Source organism: Ylistrum balloti, unplaced genomic scaffold (genome assembly GCF_031769215.1).
Source record: "Ylistrum balloti isolate Yb309-2 unplaced genomic scaffold, AGI_CSIRO_Ybal_v1 Utg370416, whole genome shotgun sequence".
Taxonomy (NCBI): Eukaryota; Metazoa; Mollusca; class Bivalvia; order Pectinida; family Pectinidae; genus Ylistrum; species Ylistrum balloti.
Window position 1 is genome coordinate 62,093 of NW_026782282.1, and position 26,994 is coordinate 89,086.

General features: G+C 37.8%; 1 protein-coding gene across 1 annotated transcript; it reads right to left on the reverse strand.

The window, feature by feature from the left end:
• Positions 1 to 430: 430 nt before the first annotated feature.
• On the reverse strand, positions 431 to 26,765 carry LOC132554559 (voltage-dependent calcium channel gamma-7 subunit-like). Its single transcript, XM_060218884.1, has 4 exons — positions 25,965 to 26,765; positions 10,131 to 10,211; positions 6,776 to 6,913; positions 431 to 4,193 (listed from the first exon to the last, which is right to left on the reverse strand). Exons 1-4 carry the CDS (start codon positions 26,209 to 26,211, stop codon positions 3,940 to 3,942), a joined length of 720 nt encoding a protein of 239 aa, XP_060074867.1. The 5' UTR covers positions 26,212 to 26,765; the 3' UTR covers positions 431 to 3,939.
• Between the last annotated feature and the right edge of the window lie 229 nt (positions 26,766 to 26,994).

The window sequence follows — 26,994 nt, forward strand, 5'->3', positions numbered from 1 at the left end:
GTACCATGTTTTAAACGTTTACATATCAAACTCAGTATCTTAAATGTTGAAATGTTTCAATGTGTATTGTTAAAAATAGCGACTTTGAGACTTGTAAAATTTAAATGTAAAAACCAATAAATTTTATTGTCCTGATGACTAAGATGCAGATATGCTGAATTCTACTTGGATATACGATTTTTGAAATAGATATTTATTTCAATTTCAAATCAACATTATGAATCATAACTCTTTATCCTCCATCCCATCCCAACATCCACATACACAAGTTCACAAGTTTCAGGAAGACTTTAATCATAATGCATAATCTCTATGTGTGTCACAGAAATTGTTGTTACGTCATAAAACGGCTTGCCTAGTACTGTGTCTGCACATTATTTATACTTACCAAAAAAGTGGAACAGGACAAGACAACAAAAAACTGTAAACATGAGGGATCAGATTTTTATTGCAAAATATAAAATAATCGTTAGTAAAGATCAATATTAACACGCAAAATTAATTTCGAAGGAAGAAGTCGCATGTGGAAATAACATACATTAGTTTGATTTCACGAATTGTCAAGTGCATTTCAAACAATTCGCACTGAAAATGCCTTGACGAGACACGTGAAGTTACACATATATAGACACATGTGTTGACATATAACGTATATATATATAGAGGCGCGTGTTCTGGCATGTAGAGGCAGGTGAACTGCTACGTACATACAGTTCAAGACCCATGTGTTTACACGTACAGACGTGTGTTGACAGGTGAAGTCACGTGCACTGACAAGGGGAGACACGTGAATCGACACGTGTATCCATACGAGTGTTGACATGTAGATACATGTTTTGACACATAAAGTCATGTGACTGATATATATATTTGTACAAGCAGATGAATTGACATGAAGAGATGGATAAGGTATTTCTGTCCGTCGTTTTCTTTGCATGCACCTGAACGTTCTGTATAGTATTACAAATGGAAGACGCGTGCATTAATCAAACATTGAATGCAAATTATTGTTACACACAGAAGCAACAATTGAACTCACAGTGTGAAAACGTGTACATAAATTTAAAGAGGTATATATACATGAAAGCAAAACCCATGTTTAAAAATAGTAACACTTTCACTCGTAAATGAATGTGTAATTTGAAGCGCTTGTATCAAGTATACCGAATGTGTACCATCTTTAATTATCATAACAGCAAAGACAATTTGTAAAATAAGTAATAAAAGTAGCAACAAACGAGTTAAAAAATTCTTGTTTGTTGTAAAATCGTTTACACATTTTGAATTTTAAACAAGGTGATTAATGTCACAAAACTATTTACAAAAATGCATAAAGCACAACAAAGTTTATTGCAGACATTCAAAAGTGTATTCAACAGAAAAAATACTCCGCGTTAGGTCTACATGTATGTTTACCTGTAAATCGAGTGAGAGTCCACACAATATTTGAATAGAAATGTACATGGATAGAAAGAAAATTGCATATACGACGAAAGTGTAAACGCTATCTTGATTTACAGGTAATTAATGTTGTAAGCTTGAAAGGCGGTTTATCAAGATTTCGGCTTCTGATCTATTTAAAAGCAAACGGTAATAAAATATAAATTGTACAGCCATCCAAACGTAAAAAGGAAACTCGTGTCATAAATTCCATTAGATTTAAATTCCATTTTAAGATATTTTTGTCGATTGACATGGTTTGATTGACGTCATATTTACGCGCACTTCCGGTTCCGCTAGATTATATTTAAATTTAGTACACTGTGATAAACATAACGAAAATGGATAATACGGAGAAAGACAGCTATCTGGCACAAACATACACAGGTAAAATCATCAGTAACTTGGAATGGGCAGTCAATGAAAAATTCACATAACCAATCATAGATCGTATGGTCGTTTGTTAATGTGGGCAAATAAAGAAAGAAAATGCCGTGTTGAAATGGACATCAAGAATTACAAGGGTCGATCAAAATAAAGGATGTAATTAGAGCGAATAGTCCTTCGCATCCATATACCATGAAACATACGAATAGAAAAAAAAATTGGGACAAGGCAGGGGACTGATCGAGATAATTATGTGGCAAAAATATGGAGATGGAAAACGAACAAACACTATTATGACGATAAAAATATTTCTCCCGTAATATATTTTATCAAAAAATGTTTTTATTTCATCAACTCCTTCTTACCATTTAAATTCCAAAGTTTAATGATGTAATGAAAGAGTGTTTTATGATGAATCTCATTCGAACCGGCGACATCGAAGGACTTGTTTTCGGAAGTCTTCGGCCCGAATTGAAGACGAGACGAGACGATACGTTTCAAATAATTTCTGTAAATATGTCATGGACAGAAATAAGAAAAGTTCTCAATCAAAAGTGGACAAAACTGAAAATAAAATCGCATAACACAGATATATAACAGGAAAGTTATTAATTGAACACTTTGAGCAGGTGTAAAACAGTTATCTTGGTTCCTTGTTTAATAACAAAAGCTGTTTTCTCTGTAACAGCTAATATTTATCGCTTCTGGTAGGACTCGCTTTATCTAACTAATTATCTTAATACCCAGTTATCTTAATTAACGCAAGTATCAAGTTATAAGACAAATTCAACGAGTATTCATTTAGACGTTGGAAGCGATTTCTAATTTAATCTTATTTAAATATACAAATATATTATTCGATGTGTCTAATAATTCTTGACTTTACATGTAAGCAATTTACAAGCATAAGTGTAGAATCACTCTCTAGAGTACCAATTTTAAGCGTGTTTCTCATCGTTCTACGGAGTACCGAGTTTACGGTTAAGATTTCTATCCGGTGTACAATTATTATGTTTTCGTTGACAACTAATCTTCACGGTAACAAGTAGTAGAGTCCGGATTACTGGATTTCTTGGTGACATATATTCTCCGGATTACTAAGTCTAATATGACTAATACTGTCTGGAGTACCGGGTTTCTTGATATTTTCCGGAGTACCGAGTTTCTCAATGACATGCTTTTTCCGGAGTATCAAGTCTAAGATGACAAATATTGCCCAGATTAACGGGTTTCTTGCTGATAACTATTTTTCCGGAGTACCGAGTTTCTTGGTAGTTTCCGGAGTACCGAGTTTTTCGGTGACATGCTTTTTCCGGAGTATCAAGTCTAAGATGACAAATATTGCCCAGATTAACGGGTTTCTTGCTGATAAATATTTTCCGAAGTACCGAGTTTCATGGTGACAGATATTGTCCGGGGTACCAGTTCTCTTGATGGCAAACCATGACAATTTTGTTTTCTAAAATATCGAACTTGGCTGATGATACTGACCACGCAGATTGTACCACAGTTTGTAAAACGATCAATAACAGTTATCTTTTTAAAATTGTATTGTTATGGTACATGTACAGATTCATATAGGTGATCCTACAAACGAATGGCGCCCTATACAAAATGTGACATTTCAAGGACAGAACCAATATACAATTTGAAACGTTTCGCACAGGACACAGACCAACTGCTGTGGGAAGTAAAAACTTAGTAGACATGCTGCAAACCGATGGTAAATCGGAGGGTCTCCGCGTAAGGTCTCCATTGACCACACTCGGAATGTCTCAGCCCAGATACAAACGGTTATATGAAAAACAGCAATAAGCCGAGATGATCCGAATGTATCGAACAGTGTCAAATATCACATGGGCGAGATATTCCGAACAATCTCACATGGCGTCTTGATTTTGATTGTCATGGTTTCCACACACGCTTTCGTCACATTGAAACAAATATTTCCTACATCATTTCGGACAAAAAAAATATATTTTCAGTTGTGATTCAGCCTCCAAATACACATATTGTATGTGAAAGTGCAAGAGTCGACCCTGCTGTGACGCATTTTATATTTTTGTATAAAATCGTGTGTAGTTTTGATTTTTTATTGATGAAACACTGGTGTTACCGACGAATCGCCACTGGTTCATCTTCCTCCGCCCCCGTATCATCTACATCTGCCATTTCTGCTTTCCTTTTGTGTGACGTCAGCAAGAAGACAATACCAGCAATGACGAAGAATACGAAGCATATCCATGACAACACAAATGAGTACCCGTATGTGTGGTTCGCCTTGTGTGGAATTCGTTCCGGTAGGTGAGCGTCGGCGTATTCTACACGTCTGATAAAGACTTCGTTCTCCACTAACACACAAGCAGCTGAAAAGACCAGGAACCATTAATTAGCACAACACGAGAGCATTGAAAAACACTGACAAGAAATTCAAACGATTTAAAGCCACTCAACGAATCTGATTCATTGGATTTCTAAGAATATCTTAATTAAAGCATATTTTTGTTCCATTTCAATGTTTTTGTTTTATTAATTAACTAATTAATTGTTTTCTTTATTTATCTATTTTTATCGCTCTCTATTTCATATAACTCTTGCCTATTCATATATGTATATATATATTAGTCAACATCAAGCAGCCTCTCATTCACATCATTAAAACAACCATATACAGTAGTATTGCGATCACTGTCGTCATCAGAATTTAAATCTCATTAAAAAATATGAAATGCATACTTTGTACAGAGTACAGTCTATTCTATTCTATTGTTTTGTTTTATTTACTATCAGTTTAAGATTTAAAACCTTATGTAAATATCCATCGGGCGTTGAGAATCTGTAACAATATATTCTATTTGGACCGCTTTCGCACCCAATGATAAAACATATTCTTTATTTGAGTTATCTCCCTTGGATTGTTATCATATTTTGACAATGCACAAGTTGCACGCGCAAAGCACGGATTTGCCACTTGTGTTTTTTTGCTTCAATAGTTAGTTTGTAAAGCTGACTTAGAGAATCGCCTCTTAATTTAAGCGTGACTTGATGTTAAAGACATGGACTTTGACAAGTGGTTTAACTAACACAAATTCCCATGGACTTATTAAGAAAATAGATGGATATATTTCAATTTTCAACTCACTGAACAATGAGAATTGTTCTGTAGATATTACATCATTAGCATTGGAGTAACAATCGGATTGAGATGATAAAGAAAGACCGACGAAGCCAGAAACAACCTCCTAAGCCGAGAGGAAAGGTGTGACAGACGATCAATACCTGACACGCCACTCCTGTTGAGAAGGGTTCATGTGACCTAGGGTAAGTTTCTTGATGTGACAGGTTATTTATAGAAGCGTATGCATGAATCAGATAACTTCATTGTCAAGAAAAATAGACTAACGACGAAGAATATGACGACAAAAAATCTCCAGTTAATCCAATCGTCTAATCCCCCCTTAAACGTGAACTTAAAAGTAACAAGATGTTTCCGAAACAAAATTCCGAAGTGGAACATACAACTGTATTGTGAAGGCACGTGTTAATTGCATGCATGCTTTGTGAAACACTTATGTCTTCATTATGTTCATGTCTTTTTTAAAATTTCAAATCTAGGACAAATGCCAAGGTCACATGGTCAAAACTTGTGTCGCAAGGAACACCAATGCCGAATATGAAAGCTCTACCTCTTACGGTGCAATAGTTATGGTCAAGGTTAAAGTTGACAACTATCAACAAACAGAAAGCACAAAAACAACATGCCCCCGATCTTTCCATACGGGGGCATAAAAACATTTTATTTTCACATTTGATAAAAGTTTTTGTCAGTTTTCTTTGAGTTGTCTCCCTTCGTTAAGTATCGGCACTGAGAAATGTTCGTTGCCTTGGAAATTGGCAGCTTTCGTAATATCCAGTGAGTATCATGATTTCCTTAACGACCGAGCCGTTAACTAAGATCGCGAGGTTACTGGAACTCTTTAGCTCTTGCACGTGACGGGCTACAGTACGTATGAAACGAGAGTCATTTTTAGCTCGGCCTGTTTATTTTCTTTAGCCTTATTGTAGTGAAGTCAATATATACTAGTGTATATTTCTAAATGACCAATGGTAACAAAAACCTGCACACTAGTGGAAGTTTGATGTTATTTTAATTGGGGCTAATGGGTCGTGAGACTAAAAAAAGCTTTAGCGGGGTTGGCGAAATGCCATTGTCTAGTGTGCTATGTTGTTAAACCCTGTTCCCGGTAGAGGTCAACTTTAGTTGAAGTTGTACCGTTTTGTCCTCGTTAAGTCGTTATTATGGTAAAAACTAGTGTAATTTCTGGCCAGCTCACTTTCTTTAAGAATTGCGTTGATATGATGGGTTCGTTTGTTTGGGTTATATGCCCTGTCAACATACAAGGATCATATTGAGGAGAGGCGTCATTGAATTACATGTAGTTGATGATGGTTATATCAGTGAACAAGATACAGGAGGACCGTCGCAGGCCATCAAGGAAAACTGGAGTAAAATGTTTTACTCTAAAGCACGATAACGATTGTAAAATCTTCCTGTGAAACATAAAACCGCCACACATCGAACGACTCGCCTTGTATCTCACCTTAGGCTGTGTCGCTCTACCGTGTGGCGTTAGGTGTGGTATATCTTTTTTAACGAAAAACTGGATTGCCATTAATCTAAGATTTAAAGAAGCTATGAAACTCTCGGTTAAATCAGGCGAAAGATATAAAAAAAATAGACAACTTTTATAAATCTAGTTTTGATAAAAAAAAAACAGTTGAAACGACAGAAGTGATCATTTTGTAACTTAAAAAAAATCAAAGTTCCGCCGAAATACTTATTCGCTTCATGAGTCATCTCCTAATAAATGTAATGTTTCATGACCAGATCCGCGTGGTAGTGTATACAGAGTACAGATGCGAACTTCTGTATGTGAAGTAATATTACCTGTCATTAGATGCATAAGAGCTGTCAACCGCTTCAGGATATAGCGCGGCCTCCTCAAGGTGTATATTGCAAATATATGTCCTAATACCATAACGAGAAGGGCGATAATCCCGAACGCTGATCCTGTCCTCATGTAATCTGTCGGAAGAGAAGGAAACACTTCAGTAAACTCAGCAACTTTAGATATAACATGTTCAGTATATTTAAGTAAAAAAAACTGAAAGATAAATTAAGTCATAGTTAATTTACGCAGATATTAAAAAGAATAAATAAGATAAAGCAAAGTGTGACATTATCCCCCGCGCACTGCTGTTTACCTTGAATGGTATAAGAGAACTGATTTGAAAAAAAAACTCTTAACTTTTTGCATATATGTTTCCATGGTAACAGAAAAAGTATTCAAATGGAGAACTTCTTCATAGCATAAGATACTACTAGCTTAATAACTGTTAAAAGTTTGAGCAATTATCTTAAACGATTTCCGAGCATTGGTCTAGAAAAACTTAAACTTGTGATAAAAAAAAACAAATAAACTAGGGCACTAACCTGATGTATACAGAAAATTTTGTAGAGTTGAGAGGAATGGTTTCGATATTGCAGCCCAGAAACGAAAGTTAACACTAATTTTGTGTGTTTGACATAGTTTCCATGGTAACAGAAAAAAAGATATAAAAACTAAAATTTCGTCAATAGCAAAAGGCACAACTAGTGCACTAACTTAATATATACAGAAAGTTTTTGAAATTGAGTTGAACGGTTTTAATGGAAGTCATTTCAAATTTATGAAGTTATAGCCAGGAAAAACCGCCGGACGGCGGGACGGACGGACGGAACCCCAATTAATATCGCCCCAAACGCATTTCGTGGGGGATAATTACAAACGGGGGGAGGGGGAATCTGAGGAAAAAAACAGTTATGAAAATTGCATTCATTGCTCTGAACCGAAACTCTTTTTCGGGATTGTAACCGTCCTAGTTTTCAAATAATATCCTCTGTCCACATGTAATCTTGTGTTTGTGGAATTCATATTGTGAGTCAATGGATCATTTTGGCGAAAGTAACCAAAACAATATTAAGTATCTTAATCCGGTGAACTATCCAAGACCTGTATCATTTTTGTATTATTTTTAGTAATCCTAAGTCGGGACTTAAATGAGAAACACTGTTAGGCTGGCTGTGAATAGGTTGTAGTCTGAGCATGAAATTACCGTTAAAGTTAAATTACAAAACTATCAGTTTTAGAAAACAAAATAAAATATAAATAAATAAAAATTAAAAAAAAAAAAAGAACAACAACCGTGTTTTGTTACCGATACCAGTGGGGTCATAATGATATACTCTTTAGTAAAATGCTACTTAACGTTACACAAAATCGGCCAAATTCAGAAATATGTGAAAGTATTTTGATTGATCAAATATCATTACAGGTTATTTACGACCGTAAATTTCTTACTGGGTGTTTTAATCTCCGGGAGAACGTAAGCGCCCTTCATTCACTGGATAAAGAGTTGAAATAAATAAATAAATGGATTTCGCACAGGTTGTTATAAATATTAGGCTTTCGCTTGATCAAATTTCATTGTCAGCCAATCGGAATTCTTTTACGTTTTTTTTTTCCACTTGTAACAAAAATGACGAATTGGTGGCTAAAGACATGTGAATAAACCCGATTAATTGTGGACGAAACAGGTTCATTTAATATCGAAAAAAAAACTTTATTTATTACCTTAAACGTCTTGGTGACCTTACTCGGATGGAAAGCTAATGATACACTATTGAAATAGAGCCGTTGCGTGGGTGGGCTCGTCTACAGGGAATAAATCAATTAACCACGACAAGAAAGAGTTATTTCGCCAAAGCCGTTTACCGCAGATATTAGAAATCTTAACTTACAGGAACAGAATGGTATAAATTTGATATCGTGATAGCTTGGAAATATGTCAGGCTGTCCCTCCGAAAATCTGAGTTAGTATATAATACGGACTTATGTTGTAAGCGCAAAAGGAACATGTCGGCGCCCTCGGTGTGGAAAAACAGCCACTGTTTCGGTGTCATTCAAATGAACATATGCATTGAGAGGGGAATACGAATACCACTGTCGGAAATTTAAACACTGAAATAAGCAGAACGACCGATGACAGACATTTGTGATGTCATTATCTAAATATAATGATATACAAATGAGTGCCGCTTGTGTTTTAAATCTGCACTGTCTTCCCGCCTTGTCAGTGTGTTTGTTTCATTCATTCACGTTTGAAATTGTATGTATTTCCTTCTGTAGTCAGATGCACTCGAATTCGCCGAATTGCATGAATCAAGTTCTCTTCATTAATCACTTACAGCTTACAAAAAAAACTTGGCTAAAAAAACTTGGTTGAATTAAATACTTGCATTATGAACTGCTATTTGCAGTGTCTTTGGGATACATTTTTTTCGCAATTGCAATCAATTTCTTCTACTAAAATAATTGTGACGATGTGAAATCTACACAAAGGTTTATAATCCAATATATATTTTTTTTAAAAATGACCATCTTTCAATATGTTCAAAATGCAAACATCTGTCTGAAAACATAATGAACTTTCACATTAACTAAAGATGAAATCAGGTTTTCCGGACAAGAATTTGAAAACGCTATATTGCTTTGGCCGATATTGACCGAACTTATATTTATATTGAATATGCTTTCTTTTTTCTACCCACGCAAAGAGACTGGGAGAGGAAGAGTATAGGTATAGAATCACATTGTTTGTCTGTCCATATGCACGGAACTTCATTAGTTTAAAGCTTCATACGCCGTTTCATCGAATATAATTAAAACTTGGTAATCTTGATAGTACAGGTAAGAAAATAAACAAAAATCAAATGGCATAGATGTCCAGATACGGATTGTGATATTCATGACATAATACACACACGTGACATTGATACATACATGACATATGGTTATGAACCATTTCCTAACCAATACGCGGTATTTGAGCAACAAATCCATAGATTGCTCGTGCCACAAACCGGAAGTACTAGGAACAACCGAAAATTAGTTGATTGTCCTTATATCACTTACTGGAAGTCAGTGGATTTTGTCCCTCTGTTATTGACCAGAAGGTTAAGAATAACCGGAAAACTGTTGATTGTCCCCTATGCCACTAACCGGAAGGCTATGAATAACCGGAAGTCCCTCTATTAATTATCGCAAGAAAATGAATACCCGGAAGTCTGAAGAGTAAAAATTTGTCTGTTATTTACTACCCGAAATACCTGAACTCGTAATTGCCATTTACACCGGAAGACTGTGTAACAGCCAATTTGTTACTTGCCAGAATTCTGCAGATCTGTCCCGTTCTTTACTTACCGAGAAACTGGAAGTCTGTCGATTTGTCCCGGTGAAGCTCATTGTCAGTAGGAAACAAATTGTGTTTGGCACAGGTCTCAACTGCAGGACAAAACAAAAATAAAACTTAATATCATTATAATGACGGTACATTACATTCGAAATCTTGGTATGAATAATTAAACGATCAAGTATTGGCAAAATTGTATATCAATCGAAATCTCGTCTGGCCCTATCTGAAGATCTTAATTTCCTTTCGCAGCATATTGATGATATTGCTTATCATCAATTCCCAATGAGTTGCGCGTGGGACCAATATTTCTCATCATATATGTATAGAAGATAGACAAACCAGTCACGAAACCTCCGGCAGTGTGTGGCCCTCAGCATTTCTTCATTTTCCTTATCGAAATAATAGCAATTTGGCAAAGATTGATAAACACCTGCAGGTTCGCGGGAAATAATGGGACCGTTGTGGCTAACTGCATAATGAGGCGACCGATGTGAAGTCTTAAAGAATTTTGGTTGCGCTGAATAATAAGAAACGAAGTGATGTCTCAACTGAAAAAAATTAACCTTATTTTGTGTTTTCTTTCACTTTTTTTGTTCTTCTTCTTTTTAATGATATTGCCTTGTTTAGATATGACCCGTTTTCAAAATAATAAAGTTGTTACGCTACATTTTACGGTACAATAGTGAGTTTCTTTCAGTGTAGTGGTTTTAACAAGTTCACTGCAAATCCATATCGAATTACTGTATTTAAAAAAAAAACGTGAAGGCTGCATGCACTATGACAAATCGATTTTTTTTTCATGACCATTCACATTGCTTGCTTGTTTTGCGGAATTTACTGCATTGTGAACATCAAGGGTCATTTTGATGCGGGTCTACTTAACGTAACTGATGTTTATCCCAAGAAACATCATGCTGAAGGCCCGTCCCAATTGTTTTCTTGAGGATACAACTACAACCACGACATGGGAAGGGTTCTCAGGTTCCCGAGAAACTAACCGGCGCGGCATGTCTAACGCGAATATACAATTGTCAAAATTGGGTCAAAGTTGATATCACACCAAAATAATTCCAAACGGAATTAACTGCTCCACTAGCAAAGTGACCTTAAACACATCCTCTTTGATATTTTTGTCTTGCTGCATTGAAATTAGGGACGCTTTATTGGGGTTAACGTTTGGCTTTGGCTCATATACAACAAACAATACCTGAACGTTACAAGGGATGAGGCAGGGCTCTGAGGATGACTGGCAGTGATGGTAGATCTTATGTCTGTAGAAGAAGTAAGTATAATGTACAATGTGGCGTGGTGATTGAACAGCTATAGTGCTTATAGTTACGTACGGTCGTGATAGAAACCATATGCCCGTACACTAGGTAAACAAAGCACCACAAAGCCGACACTGAAAGTCAATTATCGAAAGAGCGCATCTGGCGGGGGTTAACGTAAATACGGGGACAGCCATCTGACCATGACTGCCGTCTGGGGGGTTAGTGTAATTGCAGGGATAGCCGTCTACAATTTGGGGCTAGTGTAATTTACGGAAATAGTCGAAAGGACCGAAAACAAGTAGAGACTATGTGACAACAACGGGTAAAACTTCTAAGCGAACCAGCTACCACAAACGACAGACTACTAACATGACTATGCGACATTGGGTTACAGTTATCGGGGTAAAACTTGACAAACGCCTCCCCCGAGACAGCTTGGTTCTATAGCGAGCTATGTACGTCACAACATCACAGGGGTTGGTTACAAGGATGAGGATATCGGAGTACTATAAAATATGCATTGCGTCCAGAAACTCGAGACAAAACAGCCAAAACTAGACGATAAGCCAGTACATTGATGCTAACCTTGTACCGCCATGAAACATGGGTTGTGTTCTGTCTTAAGTATGGCTAATTTTACAGAGAGGAAATTAAAAGATAACTAAAAACAATAGAAGAAATAAACAAATTCTTTATACATTATTCATAATCATGCTTTCAAACGGTGAAAATGGAAAATGCATGAAAAGATAACGCGAATTATTCAAATTACCAGAAATTGCTAAAATAATTTGTTCTATTCTGATAACATCTTCGGGATTCATTCATGTGTTATCGTTCCCGTAATGACGTCATTTTCCAAAATGACTGTCACGAAGGGAATTAGAAATGATCTGGGTATGGCAAGCTCTTGTCACCGACACAAAAATAATAATGACAATTAAATGTCCACTGAGAGATGAAATCAAAGGGCGATAAAGAGAGAGTAGATATTATTTTTTTATAAGTGGTTGTGTGGACAATTTTAGAAAGTTCGATGTCACATACAAAGGTGATCGGATGAAGAAAATTAAGCCATTTTTAATGAACGGTTACACTATGACAACTAGTCGGTACTTATAATTCAGTTCGGTGTATTGTCAACAATATACATGTATGCAGGATTGGCTATAGCGTGTGGTGGCGAACACTTTACATTGGTATTTGACATGTATTACACGTGTAGCTCGGTAAAGACGTGATTACATAAGCTCAAGTATGTATATATAAAGATATAGGGAGCGCGTCAGTCAAATTATTGACGTGTTTGCTGACACAGCAACACAGCATATTGCAAAATTGCCATTACGCCAGACCAAACCCTTCATATCACATCCCTCTGACAGCTTTCCCTCCTTTCCAACACTCCTGGGCATGTCCATAAAAAGACCCACTGCATTTTTATTTTTGCTAGGTTATCTCCCCTTCCTATGAAACGTATGTTTATATCTTTTCCACGTAACACAAACTCCCTTACAAACTTACTGTATCCTTTCACGACATAATCAACCCCTCCCCAACTCAAATCACTCCTTTTCCAACGTGAGATATTTCTGTATCCCTTTAACCGACACACGCCCACTTCAGTCGAATTTATATACCCCTATATGTAATTCCGTATCTCAATCAAACTTTTCTGCGTTCTCTTTATTCCTGTTTAGGATACAATACATATAGCTCTTCTTCTTTCAACTAATTCAAATATTTCACATCTTTAATTGAAAATCTCATAGTCTCCCCTTCTCCCTTTCCTCCCCCACACTACCCTTCTCCTCTATCCACGACACTGCTGCTTCCCCTCCCACCAAAAATCCCAGTGCTCTTTCCCACGACATATTTCTCTCTCCAAGTTCCGTGTTAAACATCAATTGCGTGTATCAATAATTAATGAAGTAATGACTGACGCCGATCAAATTTCTTCGGAACAATAATACCGGTCTAATTCCTTAGGGTATACACCGCTCGGCAGAGCATCGCCTGTTCAGTACGAGGTGTGTAGCACATCCGTTCAGAGCTACAGATTTGCCTGTTGGTGCCATGTTGTCAGGCTCATTCACTCCCACAAAGACAAACGTTCTGAAGACCCTATATCCGATCACACCTTCTAATGTCACAGTTAAAGAGAACATATTGAGCGTTCACTGTTGAATGCAATCAATAAATAATTAAAGCAACAAATTCTGGATAAGAAACTTATAATCGTCTTGACTACATGCTAAATGCAAACGTTAATTGAAATAATCTAAAGAAACGGCTGGCTATCATTTCAATGCAGAGAAATCGAATATCAGATTGTTGATAACATTTATAGTTTTAATGAAATTACGGAAAGAAACGTATGGCTCGTTCAAACGATACAATCGATTCAATGTTGAAATGAATAAAACGTAGTGTTCTCTTACTTTAATAAAATACAATCATAGCCTTTCGGTGAGGTCAAAACATGTTTTATTAACCTAAGGAAAAATATCTATGAAAGAATTTTACTCAGCAACGGCGCTTCAAGTCAACGCCACGCCGCTGCAGTGGTAACGCCGTCTGATACGTTGTTGAAGACGCAAATGTACACAATTTTCACGCATGGGAATTTTCTTCTTAAAATATATTTGATATGCGAACTGTTTCATTGGCGCTAGTGTCATGATGATAAATTTGTATAAAATCAATATGGCACCAAAATCACCTTTTAGATAATAGCATTTGCTTTCGTCCTATGGAATAAATATTGTGAATGTCATTTGTCAGGTTGTCAGATGTTAAAACGTCTCATCTTCTTATACATTAAACTAACTTACAACCTACAACAACAACTAACAAATTCAAACTTATCCACGTCACGCGCAGAAAGAATGGAACGCCCGTTTAATTACATGGCGGATAATGCTATTTTACAAATGTTTGGCGTAATTTCAGAATATTTCTCTGTGACGTAATCTGATTTCAAATTATTTTTACATCAAATGCAGCCTTCCAGCGATTTCATTTAAGATTTTCCAGATTTTTTTCCTAGATTTTATCACAAATCTTCTGATGCGCTTAAAACGAGTGCTGCTGATTTGTCAGTTCAATGTACCAATAGCTAGTTTCGTCAGATGTTTTTGGAATACCAACTTTTCGCAATGGAAACGCACTTAAGATGAATCACCGATGTTGAAAATACATGGTACCAATCACTGTAAAATGTCTTCAAGTTACACGTATTTTTAAAAAATATATATCATCTTATATATATGGCCCCTGAATCATTTGCACTAAGATGCCACACACTTGAATGACATAAATATTCTTGATTTTATCACTCAGTATAAACAATAGGATGGATTTCAATATAATCACAAACGTATGAGATGTTTGTTTGTTTGTTTATTTGTTGTTTCCTCGCTTATCAACTATATGGACCATCATCAATGACATAATATCATAGATGTTTTTTATTTTTCCAAACGAAGATTTTAAATAGCAAGGTGTAAATGAATACTCACTATGATAAAATGTCCCCCAAAGAGATATGAATGTAAGCTGGTTCACACCTGGTAACGTGTTTTGTCGTGGCAGAACTTGACTTTACAGGCAGATAGTTCATTCGAGGCAAATCCCGAACTGCCCATGCTTAAGTGAAATACGTCACAAAATGACGCCGACGTTACGCCCGCTTCTACCTGGTCACGTGTGTCAATTGCACGTTGACCAAAGATGTTTTGGAGGCAATGTACCTATTGATCTTGGCCATTTTTGTTTTCAAGAGCGCAAGCGAATTCCCTCGTGTCTCGTGTCAGCGTCAAATCAAATTTGTGGCATTTACTATCTAACAGGGCCGTTTGGGATCTACCAACCAACGTTGTAGTACATGCGATAAAATAGTTTTTAAATCCAGAAAAAAACAACAACAAAATAATAAATAAACAAAACAGCTATTTTCAGCTCAAATTAGTGTGTATATGTTTCACGAAAAATCAGCATTTTATGAAATATGGTAAAAAATCGGAAATTCACAAAATATTTTTTTGATCCCAAACAAACGCTCAAAAAGACTATAAAATTATGAAAAATCATAATGAATATTCTGTGTAAATGGTGAATACCCATAAAATACGTCATTTGCGAGAGGTCGAATTTTATATACTGCAACTACAATAATAAGTGTATCTGCACACGTAGCTGTATATCTATAATCTATGAAAAGGTTTCGCTAATTTGCCGTACATGTATTACATATAACACGACAGACACGCGAAACAATTTCGTATGAGCCTGCCGCCTTGTTCAGGGACATGTACAGAACATTAATGAGAAAAGCTGTTGGTGCTGACGACCTTTGACTAAATTCGCTCATGCGTGGAGGTTCTCCAACGTGGAAAGGAATGCGAGACGTTTTGTGAAGTTCCCTGCTAATGTGTCGCGTATATATCGATTGGTCAATGCAATCTACGTACATGTATGTAGAGAGTATATGATCGCGCCAATTTACTAGACACTCAGCTCAACTCTTGGGCCAATGTTGCTATTTGCAGATTACCTAATTATGGTACTAAATACATGTCAAACAACGTTGGCCCAAGAAGACGCTGTAGCTGTTCATTGGGAACAGAGTGACGTCAATGCCGTGCTGATTACGTCGTTAATATCACTGACAAATGTCACACTAGTTAGAGAGTACAATAAAACCTATAGAAATTCTATCACGTGATCAGCAATTATTCAATGTAAGGTCTACGTCGAACTGTACTTGACTATGACGTCACGTCTTCTTGTCTATTCGACCCTTTGACGTTAGGCTAATGTATTGTGATTTGCGAGCCCGTCACAAATTCTGGAATATCGCCCGATCGCAGCGAATGTTCCAAAAATAAGCAGGTGCTCTCTTGCATTTCTTGGCTGATCGATGAAAATTAGGGTATCTATTGATCAGATATAAGGTTTTGTTTCTTATCTATTCTTCACGCAATTCTTAGTTTAATTTAAACAATATCTATAATTATAGGACTGCTGCACCTCCCCGTCTAGATTTTTACTTTCTTTTGATCACTTTGGTTTTTCTTTGGTCGCCCCCTAGGCTTCAAATTTTAGGCCTTTAGCATCACTGACGGGTCCTAGAAGGACGAAACTGCTGTATGATGCATCACCACTGACGAGTCCTAGAAGGACGAAACAGCTGTATGGTGTAACACCACTGACGAGTCCTAGAAGGACGAAACAGCTGTATGATGCAACACCACTGACGAGTCCTAGAAGGACGAAACAGCTATATGATGCAACACCACTGACGAGTCCTAGAAGGACGAAACAGCTGTATGATGCAACACCACTGACGAGTCCTAGAAGGACGAAACAGCTGTATGATGCAACACCACTGACGAGTCCTAGAAGGACGAAACAGCTGTATGATGCAACACCACTGACGAGTCCTAGAAGGACGAAACAGCCGTATGGTGTAACACCACTGACGAGTCCTAGAAGGACGAAACAGCCGTATGGTGCAACACCAATGACGAGTCCTAGAAGGACGAAACAGCCGTATGGTGTAACACCACTGACGAGTCCTAGAAGGACGAAACAGCCGTATGATGCATCACCACTGACGAGTCCTAGAAGGACGAAACAGCTGTATGATGCAACACCACTGACGAGTCCTAGAAGGACGAAACAAGGATGATGCAACACCACTGACGAGTAAACAGCTGTATGATGCAACACCACTGACGAGTCCTAGAAGGACGAAACAGCTGTATGTGCAACACCACTGACGAGTCCTAGAAGGACGAAACAGCCGTATGGTATGGTGCAACACCACTGACGAGTCCTAGAAGGACGAAACAGCCGTATGGTGCAACACCACTGACGAGTCCTAGAAGGACGAAACAGCCGTATGGTGCAACACCACTGACGAGTCCTAGAAGGACGAAACAGCCGTATGGTGCAACACCACTGACGAGTCCTAGAAGGACGAAACAGTCGTATGGTGCAGGTAAATTCATTGTTCGTCTCTATTGTATTTTACTCTAAATTTTGAAAATATGTTATTCACTTGTGTGTATTTTGTACAATCTTTATATAATATTCAACAATATAACACACGTATATATAATACGTATGGGATGGGAACACAGATTAGAGCTAATAGTAATTCCTTTCCCAACTGAAAATGATTTGTTCTCATGGTGTTTTTAATTCGTGTGGCCTAGATTCTGATGTTTAAAGGACGTATCACGATTTGCATTGCCTTATCTTTTGTTTTAAAGTTCACATATATTGCTGATCCAATCAAATCGCTTCAATTGTTGTTTAACACGCAGCTATATAACACCAACCAAAACTATATCTATAATAATATGATACTGGAGAAATTAATGATACTATACGTGAGTGTTACGGCTCTGCGAGGAACACTTTCTAATCAATGACCCTGTAAACATTGTGACATCCTAGTTGCGTGACAGAACGTTTAGTCATGATTATGGCCGTCCGATACGCTTCCGGTAGTACTGACATTCTGATTTGTGTGAAATACGTCGACATGTCAAGTAATGATGCGTACAAACCGAGAAGCAACGTCATCCAGAGCAACAGCAGAGCTTTGCAAAGCACTCTGGGAAATCAGCGTCCACATATCATCTAATTTCCTTCGATCTGAAATCGGTTGATATCCCTCAGGGATATACAAATGGCAAACCTAAAATGGAGATAAAAACGGAAAATGATTCGGCGTATTTTCATAGGTTGTTCATGGCCCCTAATTCCATTAGCTGTTTCCCAATAGTCATTAACTCACACCGCTGGTCTCAATAGCAATGAGCTGTTTCCGTTTACAGATATATTTTCATTAATTTGGTGAAGTCAGCGACAAATTTGTGACACCGCTGTGGAAATGTGTTTTTCCGCAGTTGATTGAATAACATGTCTTCATTCAGATGACATTTGAAAAAAAAAGCCTAACGCTCTTGGCCGAACCAGACAAACAGACAAATCGTGTTGATAGCTAATCACAGGCCCTAATTATCCCTCTGTGATGGATTGTACTTCACTTACACCTCTCAAATACTGGAATCGAGTCATCATCTAATTAGCAATACGGAAGCGAGTTGTTGTAAACCGGGATGTGATTGTGGGCCGGGGAAGGGGAGGGGGCATCGGATAATGGTCACATACTGATGCACTATATTTTTTGGTTAAAAATTGATTATTGCATCAAGGCAAAGTTCGAAACGATATTTTTTTAAGAATTAAAAAGAGGTTCAAAGTTCCTTCTTACGGTACATCGTCGTTTCCGACATATAAAAGATACATTACTACATGGTGCTTTCGGTTTATTGGGTATTCATACAACTTGTATTGAAGTATGGGTTTGACGCTACGTCAAGGGCTGGAGCTTTAGAATCCCATTTCAACTGAGGGTTGAATTCATTTTTCTCATCTCCAAAGTGGAGAAACTTTCTATCATTATGTTTGCATGTCTCATTTTCACTTTCTATTTCAGTAACAAATCATTAGGTTAATTGCGTTTTCTGATAAATTTGTTTTGACAGACTAACACTTCGAATACTGCATTCACTTTCGAGATAAATTCGAAACTATCAATGGAGAAAATGGCTTGAATGGGCCGAGAGAGAGAGAGAGAGAGAGAGGGGAGGGGGGAGACAGAGAGAGACAGACAGAGAGAAATAAATACAAACTATGAAAACCCACAAAAGTTGGAACTGAAATCAAGTGTCTTAAAAATAACGTTTCCTGAGGTTAAGTTTACCTTAAATGCATGTATATGTATCCAGTATTTAGTAAGCACCACGAATTACCTACCGTAGTTTCCATACTCTCCGCTAGGCTACACTTTATCATACGACAGATCAGCACTCGGGATCGGCCTGCGTAGATTTTAATTAGCAAGGAAATCTGAAGAGAATATCAACTTCATTATCAAGAACACGTGATCTGTATCAGTCCTGCTAATTTGATGGACTGAGAGTTATATCTTCAATGGAAATATATCTATTTCCAAAATGGGATGCTGTATATCTTGGGGAAAAAAACCCACCATAGGTGTTGATACATTCCACTCCAAACGAGTCGTTCATGGGGAACAATTGAAACTATTTTCAAAATCGTTTATCTAGACGATGAACATGTTTGGTTTTTTTCGTCTCGTATAAAAAGATAACAGTAACCCGTTAGCACGAAACGAAGCAATTCATTTCGAAAGGAAACATTTCGTAAATGACTTTAATTCGTTCATCATACGGACCGATTCCGAATCATTACCAATCCTTTATCGTATACAGGTTCCTTTGTCAACAACAGGGAACTGGGGATTCGGAAGTTTCAATCAAAATATCGATTGATTAAAAGACAAAGTGGATGGACTGACCCATCTTCATCAATCAAGGGAAGTCTTGCGGAGTTGATTTTAAAACCGACCCTTCGCCTGAAGCCACCCACCCCTACCCCTCTTAATTCTTTTAAAGGAAAGGTGTGACGGGACTAAAATGGAACGCTTTATGAAAAGATACTTGCTTTCATCACATTCTAAATACATACATATAACAGTGTCAGGAGACTATTATTTTACGTTTTAGATAATGCTCATTCATTGGGGCCATCAACCGGTAAAACACACAGAGATCCAAAAAGGAAATAACATCAAACAAACTAAAAGGTAAAAGATAAATGCTAAAAATTTTAAATGGGTATATTATCACAAATGATTAAAATGGTAAGTAATAGTCTATAATATAGACCAACATCTTTTCAGATGAACTAGATTTTTTATTAATCTCAACAATTTCAAAAAGGGTCTTTAGACTTGTAACGTTACGATAAAAAATTCTCGAGTAGACAGAAGGTAAATGCAGTCCAATAAAACAATATTAAATATGAATGGTTCATCACATCCTATGCACCGTGGATTATCTCCACCTTTCAACATATATGAATGAGTAAGGTATGTATGGCCCATCCGAAGACGTGCAAGGACAACTTCGTTTCGGTGGTTGTCTATAGCATAGAAGACGTTTAACACCAAACCAAACTCATTGTACGATCTCTGTAAATTCTCCGTCGGGAAGATTGAAAGATATAATTAGGGCTGCACTGAAAACATTAAAGCGATTGTAAACATCGTTTTTACCTCTATTTCAAAACTTACACGCTTATTAATTGCGAAATAAAGAACAACAGATGAGCATCGATTGCGTAACGAATACAACGGGATTGCCAAACATCCCCTCGTACACACGAAGTCAGCTCTGAAACAATTAGTATTACTAATAAATAGATAAACAATCATATTCCAGCCTCTTATTTTACCAATTATCTTTGTGTTTCATCATAAAAGCACTTTTATGTAAACATGGCAATGTTCCACCGATGTGTCCCAATTGTGAAGAAAGAAATCGTTTGGTGAATATTAAATCTGCTTTCTCTCATTATTCATCAATAAAATCTGGTTACAATGCTTTTTGAAAGGAGTGCACGTCACCTATATATACTATTATTTTTGAAACGTGAATACCTGATTCCTAGTTAAGATATGTAATGGCGAGTGTGCTAGAGCTTGGTTGAATAACAACACACAACACGCACCTATTGACCTTGTGATGCCTGGGATGTAGGGCTGTGCACACCACAGCGCAAAGGTTTCAAGCTAATGTCGATATATATATAAGATGTATCTTTAATAAGATTCGCTACCTAAGCCTTTCTCGGAAGTTTCCTGTTTTTGTGAGCTTTCTACGTCCGTCTGATAAAACCACGGAGCCTCGGCGGGACTACATATGCTTAATTATATTCGGCTCAAGCTCGCGGAGGTATATATAAGACGACGTCACACGCTAGTCAAATAAAACCCTCAAGAGTATTACAGCTACTGAACTTGAAACGTTCGGAGGGACATCGAAAACCGGTGATATTTATCAGACAGTGCTGAAGTTACACGGAACAATTCGTAATCGTAAACTGCCGTTTGAAATCATACAATGATACGACCAGGGGCTGTCAGAGAGCGTTACATTTGTTAATTGTGTTCTTGTGAAATTGATTTCAGTGATGAAAGTACATATCTATCAATGACAATGCAGACTGTTTATTATTGCAATATTTCTGAATTATTAATGCGGACGAATGCGCCGCAGCAACAGTAGGAGTATCAATTTTATTCTAAAGATATTTTTACAGAAATATGGATTCTCCACAAAACCATATTCCCTTCCTTTGAGCGCAAGTGAGACTAATCTCTACCTATGGGATGATATTCTTGACTATCTAACATAAATATTGGGTCAAGTGGAGACATTAAAAGATCTCATCACGTTGACCGAGATTTTTTTGGTGAGCCTACACTTACCTAGGTGTTGATTCTATTTCTCATATCTATATGACAATATATTAAATGTGTTTAAGCAAAGGTTAAAAAACCATCATCTTCAACCCGCTCCAGCCTTTGATATCCATGCAGTTCTTCCAGTAGTTTTGGATAGGTGACCTTCACATCGTTTTTTGTTTTGGAAACTTCATCCACTCTGTGTGTGTGGGTGGGGGTGGGGGTTGTTATGTGGTGGTGTGGGGGTGGTTTTGTGTGTATGTTGTCCTTCAAATCAAGAAAATTCCAAAAATAGTGAAATGTGTGGGCGCAAGGTTGAGCAGGAGACAAAAGATGTACGTATGTTAACTTGATACGAACTTGTCACAGTTACACCACTTAACACAAAATCTTGGACTACTTTTCGGAAAATACAAAGAAACAGAATACTTGAGAATGTATGACAGGTGATTGTAATATTTCAGCTTGGCCTCAGAGAGGTAGGGATTGGCAGCACTTAAACCAGGCAATTTGTGTATCGCGGTAGAAAAAATCTCAATATAAAGTATAGCAGATTGGAGATTTTTTATTTAAACATGAAAAACTGATAAAAGGAAAAGAAAGCATTCCAATGTGGGCAACGTAAAGTTGATTACACAAAGATTTTCCTTCTAAACACAGGGCGGATGACAGACATACTTCACATGGCCGGTCGAAATGAAAGTTGAGTATAATGATCATAGAATCCAAACGAATTAGCCAACGTCAAGTAGGTCAAGGGTTGGGAGTTTGACTAAAACGGAAAAGGCATCAACAAGGAAAACGGATTCAGAACAGACTAGCTTCAACTGGACAATTATATTTAGGGTCATTTAGGGTCAGGGCGATTTAATGCAACAGTTGAAACACAAAGCACTGCAGCGAATTCGTTTAGAATATTCTAACACTGAATCCGGGACTTGAAAGCAGCGTGCATGGAGTATTCAATCCAAGCAACTCAAAAATAGGGATTGGAAAAAAGCAAAAAAAAAAGGACAGTAAACTGGCAAATGAAAATAGGAAAGTATCGAGAGGGACTGATGCTTCAAATGTACGGCAGGGAATACACGCACGACGAAGAAGTGCAACATGGTTCTGTACGGCGCACTAGACTGACTATGAACGGAATTGATACATGTTGTCTTATGGTATGTTATGATTGACCGGGCGCGTGTTCACGAGCCTGGCAGTGAAGTTATAGCTCGTTAAGTCACATACGGGCGGACACGTGGGCATCCTTGGTCAACCTGGCACGAACGTGAATATATTCTGTGCACAGAGAGACCCTAACATATGCTCGAGATTATAATACAGTAACACGTTCATCGGACAGGAATGTTGTCATAACAATATGGAACCACTAATACCGTCGATACCGCGAACTCCGTAACTCACGGACAGCCTGGAGTGAAGGCAAAATGACAGCCGTAGCATGTATGCAAAAATGGTACATATGCAGTAGATCCCAGTACGTTGTTGAACACAATTCAAAAGATTCTAGGTTTTTTTACCCATCTCTTGATTGGTTTTTTTTTTTGTCCTTTCTAAACCATGGCAACAATCTTAACACCTGTATATTAAGTACCATATAAGTTAGACTACACCAGATTCCTTTTGCTTAATAAGATATGATACGAGAGGTTCAATTTCTTTTTTAATTTGTCCAAAAACTCGAACAAAACCACTATTTCCAATTGTCTGGTGTAATTTGTCCACCGGAGAAATCACGTAGGTTGTAAGAACTTGTTTATAATCTGTCTGTCTGGCTGTCCGTCTGTCTGTCTGTTACATTAAAATATCATTGAATCAAGTATGTCCAAGAACTGGAGCATTTTTTTTTTCTACGGTGTAATTGTTTGCTGTGATTTATCCAAGAACTCGAACAAAACTTGCAATTTGCGATTGGGGAAAAAGCGAGAAACGTCACGATCAATTCAAACGTATGGCCCAAATCTAGTTCTCGATTTCCCTACTCGGCAGATAATATCACTGACTAGTTCGGTAACGTAACATGAACGTAGTATTTAAGACTGAGTTAGAATAGACAGTTTGTAGGACCGATGTTGGGCCATCGCTACGCTGGTAGACTGGTACAACAGCTGTGTATATAGGATAAAAAGATCGATTAGAATCTTTAGTTTAGGGTAACCTGAAACAATCACACGCCGGAACTGCCTTAATGTATTACAGGATCAAAAGTACATGCACATTTATATCAATTTAGTATCCTAGTGCTAGTTTGGAGGGGTTTTGTTAAAGGTTTCACGTCTTCGCAACAGCTTATGTCATACCAAGACGGCGTCTGTGAATGATCGACAACCTGTTCATGAGGAGACGAATTTAAAAATTGTTTTAACTTGTGTCCAATCCATTTATTTATTGCAAGACATCAAATATTTTAAAATCGTGTCAAGGTATGACCATTTTACACAGAAATGTCATCTACACACAGAAACACAGAAAATGATACATATTATATCGACTACATATTAACACCAAACGCAATAAAACATGAACGTCAGCTACAGACTATCAAGGACTTATTGGAAAGACATTAGTTTGTTAGGTCCATAGTACCAATAACACTAATCTTCACTTGGGCCGACACTCAACAAAAAGGTAGAATGCAAAATATGACGTATTACAATGTACGTGTTCGTGTTTTCGTCTTTACGTCACTTCATCTCTCATTAGTCGCCTCCTCGCTATGAACGTTATAGGTGTATATTGATGCAAACAAGTTTCAATTTCTTTTAGATTAGAGACTATGGTATCGTGTGCCCGAGTGGGTATCTTGTGTCAGAGTTATGTGATCGGGGTAAGAGTATTGTCCGAGAAAATGTAACTACATCACGACAGGGTAACTACGGTATACAGTACAGGGATGATGTCAGTGTATTGAGTGATGCAATGTCACTTCCACATTATAGGGTAACTACGGTATATAGTACAGGGGTGATGTCAGTGTATTGTACGAGACAATGTCACTTCCACATGACAGGGTAACTACGGTATATAGTACAGGGATGATGTCAGTGTATTGTACGAGACAATGTCACTTCAACACGACAGGGTAACTACGGTATATAGTACAAAGATGATGTCAGTGTATTGAGTGATGCAATGTCACTTCCACATTATAGGGTAACTACGGTATATAGTACAGGGGTGATGTCAGTGTATTGTACGAGACAATGTCACTTCCACACGACAGGGTAACTACGGTATATAGTACAGGGATGATGTCAGTGTATTGTACGAGACAATGTCACTTCCACACGACAGGGTAACTACGGTATATACTACAGGGATGATGTCAGTGTATTGTACGAGACAATGTCACTACATTACGACAGGGTAACTACGGTATATATTACAGGGATGATGTCAGTGCATTGTACGAGACAATGTCACTACATCACGACAGGGTAACTACGGTATATAGTACAGGGATGATGTCAGTGTATTGTACGAGACAATGTCACTTCCACACGACAGGGTAACTACGGTATATAGTACAGGGATGATGTCAGTGTATTGTACGAGACAATGTCACTTCCACACGACAGGGTAACTACGGTATATAGTACAGGGATGATGTCAGTGTATTGAGTGAGACAATGTCACTTCCACACGACAGGGTAACTACGGTATATAGTACAGGGATGATGTCAGTGTATTGAGTGAGACAATGTCACTTCCACACGACAGGGTAACTACGGTATATAGTACAGGGATGATGTCAGTGTATTGAGTGAAACAATGTCACTTCCACACGACAGGGTAACTACGGTATATAGTACAGGGATGATGTCAGTGTATTGAGTGAGACAATGTCACTTCCACACGACAGGGTAACTACGGTATATAGTACAGGGATGATGTCAGTGTATTGAGTGAGACAATGTCACTTCCACACGACAGGGTAACTACGGTATATAGTACAGGAATGATGTCAGTGTATTGTACGAAACAATGTCATAGCTATGATTAATGTTATTGTTTGTCATTTCATTGTAGACATCAAAATACGTTATTACGATTAATACGGTATGGGTAAATGAAGCTTCGACTGTTTTAAAGTATTACTACGGTACTTTTTTTAATATCAAGACATGTTACATTCCGTAATCCTATTTCCTTAAGGCTACATCATTTAGAAAACGCCAGTCCCCGAGGACAACATTGACATCACATTTACTTACATGTGTGTTTGATGTTCTGGTTGTTTGAGTCCTTTGTTATAGTAAATTCCGTTTTACACGATCGCCAAAGGCCACTTTGAACTTCGCTTAGGAACCTTCCTGTAGCATTTATGTACAACCCGCCTGGTATCTCAAAAGTAAGCCAGTGAGTCGTAGAGACTGCGATAATATGCAGTAATACGCCGAAAAGTGTCCCGCCCGTCGAGGAATAAAGTAGTCGTTTTTCCCACATGTATGGGGCTGCCATGTTTGTTACTGCTAAGTAACTGCTAATTCCTTTGGAATTCTGTTCTGTGTGACCGGACACTACACATCAACGGACATGCACGTGCATATGCATGTCATTTATCACATACTCAGCAGACGACACTCTGTTCCTTATTTTAAGCTCTAGTTTAAATGTCGAAATGCTGAAATCTCCTCGCTTCGACGGTCTTCCTGACCGATGTTTGGCTACATGCGAGTACCCCCACTGGCCATGCACGAGAGGGACTGACGAATCTGACATTCATTAACCCAGAAGAGGCACTGCAGGGGCAGCCACACACTAGAAACGCGCCAATGCACGTCAGTCAGCGCATTTCAGTACCAGAGCGTGGCGCTTGACTGAGTAAAACTATATGTCTCGCAACTCGGAGAGCTGTACTGTAGCGAACTGCATCCCGTATCTCAACACTAGCGATTTATCTTCCTATCAGACGATGTCGTACAGGGCTCTGATACAAAAACAACGGACATTGTGGTTAGTCCTCAACTGGTATTCGGTTGTCCGCACGTGCAATGTTTCGACACTAAGGGTGCTTTTAGTTACAGATAGTCAAGATGGACCACGCGGTTATCAGTAACATGCAGTGTATCATCTCGCGTGTCCGGTCGATAGATAGGAATACCCATATAGTACTACCAGATCGATGAAACATAGTATAGAGATAGTGTATATCCAGGCAGGCACTTTTGCCTGACAAATGTCCCCATACGCAACTGTTGACATAACTAAAAGCGCTAGCTGTTTTTATCTCTCGGTTTTATT